The sequence below is a fragment of the Apteryx mantelli genome, chromosome 4 (assembly GCF_036417845.1).
Source record: "Apteryx mantelli isolate bAptMan1 chromosome 4, bAptMan1.hap1, whole genome shotgun sequence".
NCBI lineage: Eukaryota > Metazoa > Chordata > Aves > Apterygiformes > Apterygidae > Apteryx > Apteryx mantelli.
In genome coordinates, this window is record NC_089981.1 from 22705503 (window position 1) to 22717973 (window position 12471).

General features: G+C 43.4%; 1 protein-coding gene across 1 annotated transcript in view; it reads right to left on the reverse strand.

The window, feature by feature from the left end:
* Positions 1–5482: 5482 nt before the first annotated feature.
* The window catches only part of MUC6 (mucin 6, oligomeric mucus/gel-forming), a 56353-nt gene continuing 49364 nt past the window's right edge, over positions 5483–12471 (reverse strand). Inside the window, exons 19-26 of the mRNA XM_067295337.1 lie at positions 12054–12205; positions 11164–11305; positions 10403–10513; positions 8931–9116; positions 8223–8462; positions 7096–7252; positions 6116–6259; positions 5483–5598 (exon numbers count right to left, since the gene is read on the reverse strand). Of these exons, the coding sequence (XP_067151438.1) occupies positions 5483–5598; positions 6116–6259; positions 7096–7252; positions 8223–8462; positions 8931–9116; positions 10403–10513; positions 11164–11305; positions 12054–12205 (1248 nt within the window). The remainder of the gene's footprint in view (positions 5599–6115; positions 6260–7095; positions 7253–8222; positions 8463–8930; positions 9117–10402; positions 10514–11163; positions 11306–12053; positions 12206–12471) is intronic.

Here is a 12471-nt window from a genome sequence, read left to right on the forward strand (position 1 = left end):
AAAGGCAAGGGGGAATGGAGCACAGCTACACTAACCAGAAGCCCCCACGGAACGTGCTGCTGGGGAGAGGAGGGCGCACGCTGGAAAGAGCAGGCAGAGCAGCAGGAGGGCAGGAGCAAGACTTACCGGGATGCGATGGGCTCGGCGGTGTTGAGGACACAGTTGAGGAGGGGGAAGAAGCAGACGACGGGAGGGGGCTCGTTTTGGCCGTGGAGGGTGCGGAGGACTCAGCTGGGAGAGTCTCTGTTGAAACACTGGTCATTGCGGGAGAGGCTCTGGACGTTAGCGTTGTAGGCGTGGGCTTTGGCCTAGTCGTTGTGGGAGACTTGGTCGAGACTGTGGACGGGGCGGCAAATGGCACGTGGGTGCTGAGCGGCGTGCTGGAGGCCGAGGTGGTGGGAGGAGAGCTGGGGATCCGCGTCGTCCTTGTCAGCGGCACTTTGGGGCTGGTGGTGGGGCTGGTCGCTCTGGACACGGAGGTCTTGGAGGTGGTGCTGGGGGACGTGGCCGGGGTGGTTCTCCGGGTGGTCACATGTGGCAGAACATGTGGCACAGTTGGCTTTTTGTGGGTGACGGCTGCCAGGAGGAAAGTGCAGCATGACTGACGGTGGTAGGGCAAGAGGCGGAAGGCAAGCGAGGCGAGCAGCTGACCCGGCACCAAGCTCCGCGTGGGGGGCAGTGACAAGAAAGGCAGGACTGGGCCCCTCCGAGTCTTGGGAGGCACAGACGGAGGAGTGGGGCAATGCCTGGGGCCGTGTCCCTCCCCATCCTCCTCCTCTCTTGGAACGCGGCGCAGGGACTGGGCCTGAGGGATGCCCACCAACAAGTGAGCTCCTCCTGCCTCTTCCTGGAGCTCCTGAGCAAGGAAGAAGAGCCTCCATGCACATGTGTGACTCCCTCCAAGCAGCATGGAGAGGGTACTGTCCGCCTGCTCCAGGCTGGGCGGGGAAGGCTCTCTGGCAGAGGCCTGTGGCCCAGGGAAAGACCCGGAAGGGTCAAGGGCAGAGGACGCAGTCAGGGGCAACGTGCGGGCCAGATCCAGGACCCCTCCAGGTCCAAGGAGTCCCAGTGCCAAAGGCAAGGGGGAATGGAGCACAGCTACACTAACCAGAAGCCCCCACGGAACGTGCTGCTGGGGAGAGGAGGGCGCACGCTGGAAAGAGCAGGCAGAGCAGCAGGAGGGCAGGAGCAAGACTTACCGGGATGCGATGGGCTCGGCGGTGTTGAGGACACAGTTGAGGAGGGGGAAGAAGCAGACGACGGGAGGGGGCTCGTTTTGGCCGTGGAGGGTGCGGAGGACTCAGCTGGGAGAGTCTCTGTTGAAACACTGGTCATTGCGGGAGAGGCTCTGGACGTTAGCGTTGTAGGCGTGGGCTTTGGCCTAGTCGTTGTGGGAGACTTGGTCGAGACTGTGGACGGGGCGGCAAATGGCACGTGGGTGCTGAGCGGCGTGCTGGAGGCCGAGGTGGTGGGAGGAGAGCTGGGGATCCGCGTCGTCCTTGTCAGCGGCACTTTGGGGCTGGTGGTGGGGCTGGTCGCTCTGGACACGGAGGTCTTGGAGGTGGTGCTGGGGGACGTGGCCGGGGTGGTTCTCCGGGTGGTCACAGGCGGCACGGTTGGCTCTTTGGGGGTGACGGCTGCCAGGAGGAAAGTGCAGCATGACTGACGGTGGTAGGGCAAGAGGCGGAAGGAGAGTGAGGTGGGTACTTCCCAGGTAGAGGCACCGGGTGGGGGGCAGTCACAGGAAGGGCGGCATTGGGCCCCACTAAGTCTTTAGAGAAGAAAAAGAGGGGCTGGGGCCCTCAGTATCTCCCATCCCATTGTTTTTTTTGCCGAAAAATCCATTTGGTCTGAATTGTGCACCCCCAATAATTGAATTCCATCTTCATCTTTCTCGAGGCCCCAAGTGCAGCATACAAGCTTTCAATGTTGTGTGTGCCCAAGGAACATCAGATAATGCATTATCAGCCTGCTCCAGACTGTGCTGGAAAGCATCAATTGGAGAGTCGAGGCTATTGGACAGACAGGCATAGGCCTTGAAGGACTCTTAGCTCTCTCTGAACCAGAGCACTCACCTGTTACTACTTTACTAGTTGGAGTCTTAGCTCTGGTTGGCTCCCTTGCTACAAAGAAAGGGATGAGAGAAAAGAATGGTTGAGTCCTGGGAAAATGCCTAGGGAAAGCATGTTGTGGCACCTCCTCAAAGGAGGGTGTTCTTGTTGGCATCAAGAAGACCTGGATGTGGGGAGCCCGACTGGTCTGAGTGTGAGAGGTGTAGCTGGAGTGTGAATGTACATCTGCCTGCCCACCCTCCACTGCTGATTTTTCCATAGCCTTGGTCAGCATATGGCATCCTTAGCCAGGTGGCAGAGAGTTGGCTTTTTTTGGCCAGTGATTGTCAAGGGTGTGTCAGGACCTGGGCATCCCTTGGTCAAGAGCATGTCTTGGCCTCTTGTATTTCCCCAAACTGTGCTGAACTTCCCAGAACTGTGTTGAACTGGAAACAGGAGATGACTTTCCCCTCTCATTGCCTTCTCTTTGCTATTTTGAGTGTTCTAAGGACAGCACTGCAAGGGGAGGGGGTGGGTATTAGCTAGCATCTGGCTGCTGAGTGCAAGGGCAGGAGCTGACAGGGGTCTCTATCCCAAAGAAGGCCTGTGTCCCAGGGCAAACCCCTGAAAGGTCAAGGGCAGAGGACGCAGTCAGGGGCAACGTGCGGACCAGATCCAGGACCCTTCCAAGTCCAAGGAGTCCCAGTGCCAAAGGCAAGGGGGAATGGAGCACAGCTACACTAACCAGAAGCCCCCACGGAACGTGCTGCTGGGGAGAGGAGGGCGCACGCTGGAAAGAGCAGGCAGAGCAGCAGGAGGGCAGGAGCAAGACTTACCGGGATGCGATGGGCTCGGCGGTGTTGAGGACACAGTTGAGGAGGGGGAAGAAGCAGACGACGGGAGGGGGCTCGTTTTGGCCGTGGAGGGTGCGGAGGACTCAGCTGGGAGAGTCTCTGTTGAAACACTGGTCATTGCGGGAGAGGCTCTGGACGTTAGCGTTGTAGGCGTGGGCTTTGGCCTAGTCGTTGTGGGAGACTTGGTCGAGACTGTGGACGGGGCGGCAAATGGCACGTGGGTGCTGAGCGGCGTGCTGGAGGCCGAGGTGGTGGGAGGAGAGCTGGGGATCCGCGTCGTCCTTGTCAGCGGCACTTTGGGGCTGGTGGTGGGGCTGGTCGCTCTGGACACGGAGGTCTTGGAGGTGGTGCTGGGGGACGTGGCCGGGGTGGTTCTCCGGGTGGTCACAGGCGGCACGGTTGGCTCTTTGGGGGTGACGGCTGCCAGGAGGAAAGTGCAGCATGACTGACGGTGGTAGGGCAAGAGGCGGAAGGCAAGCGAGGCGAGCAGCTGACCCGGCACCAAGCTCCGCGTGGGGGGCAGTGACAAGAAAGGCAGGACTGGGCCCCTCCGAGTCTTGGGAGGCACAGACGGAGGAGTGGGGCAATGCCTGGGGCCGTGTCCCTCCCCATCCTCCTCCTCTCTTGGAACGCGGCGCAGGGACTGGGCCTGAGGGATGCCCACCAACAAGTGAGCTCCTCCTGCCTCTTCCTGGAGCTCCTGAGCAAGGAAGAAGAGCCTCCATGCACATGTGTGACTCCCTCCAAGCAGCTGGTAGAGAGTACGGTGTGCCTGCTCCAGGCTGGGTGAGGAAGTACCATGAGATTGGCTAAGGTAGGCACTGACATAAGCCATGGGCAAGTCTTATCACCCACCCAACTGGAGCGCTAACCTATTTGGGGCTCATTGGTGTAGAGCGCGTCTTGGGCTCTTTGCAAAGAAGGCAAGGATGGGTAAGAATGGTTGAGACTTGGGAAGGTGCTTTGTCATAGTAGAAAGTGACACTTCCTCAAAGGATGCTGTCATTATTGGCACAAGAATACTTGTGTGCGGGCACCCCAACAGGACCGGGTGGGAGAGATGTGGACTGGGGGAGAGTGCGCACCTTCCCTCCCCTTGTAGCTGACTTCCCTGCATTGTGTACCAGCCTCTGGCATCACTTGCTAGCCCAAGCAAAACAGGTTGTGATACTGCTGCCACAGAGCTGTCCTTGCTGGCATATGGAGAACTTGACACTCTAAGGCATAATTTCCTTTTTTTTTGGTACGAACTGTGCTGAAATTTTTGTGGGATTTTGTATGCCAGAGATAAAAGAAGTCCTTATCCATTAACAGAGATATTTGATTACTGATATCTGGAAGTGCCTAAATATACTCAAGAAACATTGTTCTCTCAATATTTTTCTTTGGCAATTTAGGATGTCTATCATATTTCTGGGAAAATTTTTGTGATAATTGTGATACTGAGTTATTTTTCATTATTGCACCTTATGCATATGAAACTGGTGAAGTCATTTTATCAAGCCAGAAAGGGTATTGCTTACCTCAGAAGCACGTATTAGGACATATATCAGTGCTTAAGTACTAGTTTAGTCACTGACTTAAACTAACCTGTTGAAGGCGAAGATGTCTCAGGTGTAGTAGTAGTGCTTTCCTCTCCTGCTGTGTAAAGGTAGAAGAGATTAAATGTGTGAATTAAAACATATTAAGAATATTCCAAATATAGCAAATTTCAGATCAGAAGATAAATAAACTGCATTCAAAGTATTGTGTTAATTAGTGAGATATTCCTGAAAATGCTTACTATAATATTTCAGTGTTAAACTTCACATCAAAAGAATTAAACAATGATAAGAAATCAATGCACTTCATAATAATCATGAACATGAGCATGTTTTTGATGCCTTTGTTATGATTTTCATGCTTAAGGGCAGCCTCATTTTTCAGGGATAATGGAAACATGTTTTCTGTATGTAAGTGAGGTCACTAACTGTCCTGGGACACAGGTTAGAATTGTGTAACATGAAAAAAAATTGGTCTTAAGTTTTTTTACGTCTGCATGAAACTCCAAACTGTGCAGCTGGAGTCTAGCCATAACATTATCTAATCAGCCAGGTTTTCATAGCAGTACACTGTATGATAATAAATCATGAGATAAAATAATAAAAAATATATCTTAAAAAGGGAATTGCTAAGTAGAGTTCATTAGCTAGATCCTCTTCCAGATGCTCCCTTTGTTTAAGAAAGATGTTGAATGCATCTGGGATATACATCTCTGCTGGGGTGGCCCCTCATGCAGATCAGAACACCAGCATACTTTCAGAAACACCCAAACTTTGAAAAGTACTGACATTTACACTGAAGGCAATTTTTAATCTTGCTAAATAAATCAATCATGATGATCCAACTTCTGTATTTTAGCACTCCCTAGCCTAATCCCTTTTTTAAAATAAGTTATTTTCTGTCCATTGTTTATCAACCAAAGTTTTACATAATAGAAGTACAGCAATAAGGTTCTTTCAAAGGAGAATTATGCCTGGATTAATCAAGAGATATTAGGAAAAATATCTTCCTTGAGAATACACAGTGGTTTTAGTATTATTTTCTAGTTACTGTAGAGAAAAAGGGTGAATATATAGGTTTCTCCTCACCACATGGCATGCATTGTCCCTTCTCATGGTCAAAGTATTCATCATGAGAACAGTTGTAACAGCCTGAAGAAAGAGGAAGATAATTTTGTTTTACATTTCTCAGAGAACAGCATTTCATTTGTACCATTTATAATCTAACTTCTTACACTTCTGTTATTAAAAAATTGTATCAATCGTAACACCATATACTTAGGTAAGCACTTCCAACGTCATCCTCTGAAGAAGGGTCTGCATACATAATAACTTTTTTGTTTTCTTCAACTATATCCATTGTCTAATAAAAATACTATCTCTCCTTCCACATATTTTCTTACCTAAGAACAGCATATACTCTTGACTGGTACAAATTAGAGGATTCCTCTTCAAGATAGGCTGAGCTCAATACAAAGCTAGATGTAATACAGGTACTATATCAATTATGTATTAACATTGTAGTTGTAATGTAAAGATTAGTAAAAACTGCCTCAAAGATAACATTAATTAGAACATTACTATCTAACCGTGGCATGACTGATTAAAACAACAGCAGTGAAAATAATTATCTTATTGTTTCCTGGTTTACAACAGTATAGATTATTACCTTCAATGTTGACATATTTGTAGTTTTGATTTGGACAGTTACACGGTCTATAGTGCCAGGTGCAGTTGTCACTGCTGTAGTCATAAGAATAAGCATTCTCACTTCCTGATTTTTTATGAGAATTGTAATAGTCACAATAGACAGCTTAAAAAAAAAGGGGAGGCAAAAGAGGAGAAAAGTTTAAATTTTTCAGTTATTGACATATGCTTTCTCAAAGGCTTAGGAACAGGGAGGACAAAATTCATCAATAGTGTTTGAGCTAAAAATTTTGTCATTGAAGTAATCGCTTATGATGCAAATTGAAATTTATGCTCTAGTGATGTGAGTCTATCCTTTTTGCAAGTGTACTGTCCACGCATTTCTATATATTTTTTTATGCATAATAAAGTGACATGTTGAAAAGAAAACATCAAAGATGACAACTCCCAGTACTGATTTACAACACTAATCCTTTTCTTTTCCCCATGTATAGTGTTCTGGAACACACTGCGATTTTTTCCTGTTTTAGAGTGTTCTGGCCAACACAGCTGTCTTTATTTCCTTGAAATACACAGAGAAAGTGATTTCATCATAGCTAAAACAAATACACACATATTTTTCACAGTTTCATATTCCCCCGATGACAAATTGACTTGTTCACTATACAACAGCAGCAGGAGAAATATATTGCCTTCTGTAACTGCATATTTTCTCTTATTGCTCCACGATAAAAAAGAACATCATAATTTGATTAATTTATTACTAATGAAAAGTGCAAAGTTCAAAACCCAGGTGACAAAAGTCAACTATTTGTCCATAGAGAAAATGCAACTTCGGAGGTACTTACACAAGCAATTCCGTATGTTGCTGTATTAATATACTCATAGTAATAATAGTCTCTTACACCTCCTTATGTTTCGACCAAGCAAAAACCATACTAAAAGCAAAAAGCTATCAATATACATCACATGAACCTGTTTAAAGACAGCTTAAAAACTTACGACAGAATTCAGGGGTCCTCCAGTCAATGCAGAGACCTTTATCTAAGCATGCCATGGCATACACTGCAATGGCATCACACATGCACTCACAATCCCCTCCAATGTCACAACCACAAGAGTCTCGGACACAGGCCTCATAATAGGGCATACGGTTCACCTGTGTTGGAAAATTAAGTAGTGAAAATTCTAGGATTCTTTTGTTCCTGTCTATTTGTTAAGAAAGTGTTTTTCCAGGGCTAAACAATACCTCTTAATCCTGGGGAAAGTGAAGTGCATCTGTTCCATTAAGTGAGAGTAGATAGTATTTCCTCTAAACACTAAAACAGTCAAAACAATAACACAGTCCCACTTCAGACAACCATTTTTAGTAAGAATGTAGGTCCCTGAAAACTAACAATAGAAGCTGATGATATTTTGCCAGATATGAACTTCTAAATCCATACTGATCTTGAACACATTATGTATAGTCATCTAAACAAACCCGCATTCACTCAGGCATGAATGTGCAAGTTCATCAGCAGTACACCCTCCATAGATATGTATAACCACTGCAGCTTTACTCATATTTCTCTCTTGTGTTCACTTCTGGAAAATGGAGATTTTCCTTCAGGAGGCCTGGTTCTGATGAATCTTGTGGTATTTTCATCGACAAAGTGGGTAACTTAAAACAAATAGAAGGGTTCATGATACTTGCTCTCGGACTGATCTCCTGCATCTTCTAAATAATGCTGTTGATTTACTAATGAGAACAAGGTTGGGGGGGGGGGGTTGTGTTTTTTTTTTTCTAACAAAGCCTAAATGTTTTCAGAAAGAGTAAACTCTATTAATCAGTGTCAGGTATCATCAATGGACTCACTAATTTCTGATACTGAAGTCTTCTTTTTTTTTTTTCACTCTAATATTTTAATTATTCAGTTAATACCATACTTAGCTTCTGTACTAACAAAAGGGCAGGTGAAGTACAAATAAGGAAGGATTAAGATTAATGAGAGCCAGAATATATTTCATATATGTATCATTAAAACATTTTAGGGAAGAGAAAATCAAGTGCTGGAGTGTGAGCAAATACTGTTTGGCAGACTGTAGATTATGCCTATAAATAAAGAGAAAGCCAAAGCAATTCTTACCTTATTGTGACAGGCAGAAAAAACTTGGCTGTTGATGACGGAACATGTCTTTTCTGCCCAGGCTTTACGGTAAGGGTTCTTGCTACAGGGGTCCACTACAAAGTACACATCCCCACAGAGAGGATTCTCTTTCCAAGAATTGACAAACTCCAATTCATTTGATGCCACATACTTGCTTCGGGTTTCAAAATCATCTTTCATATTGCCATTGTAGTTCCCACACAAACCGCAGATAGTTTCCTAAATGGAACCAAGGCATTAATGTCAGTTGAGTGAGTTACAATAGCTTGCCTTCCCCTTTTATTATTGTCATTGTTTCCTGTATCTTAGTAGCAAATGTGATCTATAAATACTCTCATATGTTGGTAAAGTTTGTGCATGAAGTCTGGTTTATCAGTGGATGTATGTGTTTTTCCTCTCAAGCGTAATCTGCCGTAATTTAGAGATAAAATTCAACCAAAATATGCTGCTGTTGTATACAGCACAAGCTCTTAGCCCAAAGATTCCTCTTATGTAGTAGGGCAATTGTTTAGTAATCAGTCTCTACTGAAAATCTCTGCTGTTTTGGAGATAATGGTGAGTAGAAAATGAATCACTAGTGGCTTCTCTGAAAAACTTCGCCATCACAGAGAGTCGAGACAACTGTAATCAAATGTGCAGTTCAATCTGAATTGAAGGACAGTTTACTGAGGAAGTTATTTTCAGTACCTGTGTTTCTCTGGAGATCCTGATGAAGAAGTTCATGTGCTTGTTCCAGATAAGGGTCATGTTGTATTTTCCTGGGATAACAATATCGAACATCAGGTGAAGGGCATTTTTTTTCACTTTATATCGCACTAGAGGATTTTCCCCAGATACAGAGAAGGTTTCATCTCGCAGTATGAATGTCAAGTTCTGAAAGAAAATTTTTGCGGATATTGTAACTTATCAAGCTCTAGTATTTTCCATACTCTCCCTGTGACGTTACTAAAGATGTTGTACCACTACAGATTGTCTTGTCATTCACACTTATCTTATGGTAGCCAGATGCTGCAGAATAATGTATTGTCAGTGGTGACGCAGATCCTACAGGATAAGTGAGTTTCTTCAGGTTGCTATCCTATCTCAAAATATTTGGATTTTTTTCTTTGAAAATTTTTTTTAATGCATATGCAAGTTTTGATGAGAAACACACAAAAAATCTGTCATTGTAATACTCTCATTGTTAGATGCAGTAGCTTTCTGACTGCATTTGGTAGAAATAATATTGACATCTACATGTAACCAGAAGAGAAAAAGAGGTCTGTTTCCATGTGTTCTTAGGAATAAATGAAAAGTTACAGAGAGAAATTAGCTCTCTCACTTGAGTATTTTCATCATTTCCCAATCTCATTTGTACTTTTACATCTTTTCTCCTGTCATATTGCAGTGTTTCATCTGTCTAGATGGCCAAAAAGAAAGATTTGTCTGGATCATGCACTTACAAAACTGTATGCAAAAAACAACAAACTCTTCCAGCACAGCACTGACCAACTGACACTGCTGGTGCTACTCAGAAAAGTGGCAAATGTACATTACCTGCAGTGATCATTCCTTGGGATAAAAATCTCATCTGTTCATATTCTTCTTTCTGTCTGATAAAGAAGGACTCCGAGATGATCGGATACTGAGGGGCATAACTATCCCATAGAGCTGAGAAACTGATCTGATTTTGGAAGTTTTCAGACAACAGTGGAAATGAGGATAACTGCTCATTGCTGTAGTTTCACAAATGTATCTTGGGTAAGTTAATTGAGATCTGGAGATATTTTGAAAAAGCAGATATTATCTGGGCTTAGAGAAATTTGGAGAGGTTTTGCCCATCATCCATGATGAGAATGCCTTCGTTTTATATCATTGTTTTCCTGATTGAGTTTGGGGGAAAAAATCAGTATCTTTTGACTGAGCAATTCATCATTAAGTGGGTAAATTTAAAATTTTATGGCTTCTAGGTAGACCAGAAATCCAAGGACTGAAATACTGAGATGAGAATTAAAAAAAAAAAAAGATGGTAGTTCGTACTAACACTGAAGCTCTAAGTTAAGCACATTAACTTCGCTTACAAGGCATCGCTTACAAGACACAGCTAAAGTTCCCAAAAGTGAAGCAAACTTGGGCTTAAATGGCTATTCAGCTGGATAACAGTAGAATGAGGATCTTACCCCAAGGTAAATGCTGATGGATCTGGAGCAGGTAACCCCCGATTTCCCACAGATGACATTCTCAGTAACAATTTTAAAGGAGGAAAGAGGTCTATTAACACTGCAGCCATCCTAAAAAAAAGAAACAGACTCTGTGCCAGAAGCATTTCAAGTTAAAACAGAGGAAAAGAAAGCTTAAGCATGCCATAACTGTGATTCTGCCTTTCAGCATAGTAGGCAATCTTTACTTTATATTCTCATGTGAGAGATGGCCTATCTGTGGCTGTCTCAAAATCCACTGCTGGTTGTTAATGCAGAGGTTCTAGGATATCTTACGGCTTTGGCAGCTGAAGAATTTTATTTATTTCAGAACTGTGTCTTTGTATGGAGAAAGGAAAGAGTCAATGGAGTATTATGCTTTAGTGGTATCATTTTTTTTGGAGATAACAGTGATGACCTCTGATTTGGTAGTCAAACTGACATCACTTTGCTGAAAGATATACTTGGCTGGTACATAATGGGTAGTCATCAGTGACTATTCAAACATGTTAGTAAATTTAAAATGTTTGCAATTTCATGAAAAACATACATCTTGAAAAGTATAGGCTTTCAATCTTAAGTTCTGAAATAAACAGAAAATATTAAAACATATAAGTGTATATAAAGACTCTGAGTGCTCTGTTGAATATAGATGCTTCCTAGGATATTTTCATCAGCCATTTAAATACAGCTATTTCTTGATGCTGAGATACTGCCAAAAGAAATAGTAAGATGGACGTTACCATAGCTAGTATGTATTCACAGTTGCCGTCAAACACAAAGCGCTGTCCATCGAAAGTGGTAATGTGACCTTCTCCATAGAGATTACATGTTGAGGAACACCTGGATTTCTGAACACATTTCCATTTGCCTCTTGTGCAAGTGCTGGGAGCAAGAAGAAAAAACATGCTCAGATTTCAAAGGCATGCCTCCTTAACACTTCCTTTTATATGCATGCATTTTTATAGGTAAGACATTCATTTAATTGACTTGTGTACACTCTAGCCAAGTTATAATTAATAAAGGAACCATCCTGAAAAGCTAGGGACTGCTGAGAAAACTAATGCATGATAAAGAAGAAATATTAAGTCACTTTTTGCTTTCTTTTTTCATTAAAGAAAGAACATGAAGCTCATTTCTTTCTGTTGTTGCTAAGAATAGATGTCACTGTCCTGTGTAGTTTGGGTGGTGGTATTTTTTTATACTAGATTAGAAACTGCAAAGGGAAGAGAGTTGTTGAGAATATTACTAAAAAACAGAAACAATATTTTTGGGAGGTGTTTTTTATCTAGAGAAGAGGAAGAAGATTGTGTCCTCATCTTTACTTAGGTGTAGTTTTTAATACTTGATCTTATATAGTTTACAGTTAAAGGCTCTCCTTGATGCCATCTTATTCCTGAATATGCAGATGGCAAAGATTATCCTTGAAGCCAGTACAGCTGACTAGTAGACCATGACCATTTCATCTATGCACATACATTGTCAAGTGTTATGTTTGTCTTTATCACCTCTATGCTTTGTTGCTATAGTTCAGCTGTTGCCATTTCCTATTCTCCTGTCAATTAAATGGTTTTATTGTCCATTTGTGCAGTTTAGTGAAACAGGACCAGCAAGGGAAAACTATGACTCTTACCACATCTCACATTCAGTTTGGATCTGCTCATCTCTTCCATAAGCAAGACCACCGTATTCACAGGGACACTCCTCAGCTGGTACACACCTGCCATCAAGATTCTCATATAGCCCATTAGTACAGACACAGCCTGATTCGCACCTAGTAGGTACCTGGTAAAGATCAACAAATTGAAAAATGAAAAGAAATATAAGGAGATCTGTTACGTCTTACATTGTATGCGACTAGTGTCAACAGTCAACATGTGCTAAGTTTTGATTTGAATTTTATGATTTTATTGGTGCTAATATACTAATTAATTGTACTAGTTTCACTAAAGTTGTAAAATATACCTGTTGTGTGAGATAGTAAACATACTCGAAGACTCTTTGAAAAAATTTATCTTTCAATGTTACCAACTTCTTGGATAAATATAGTG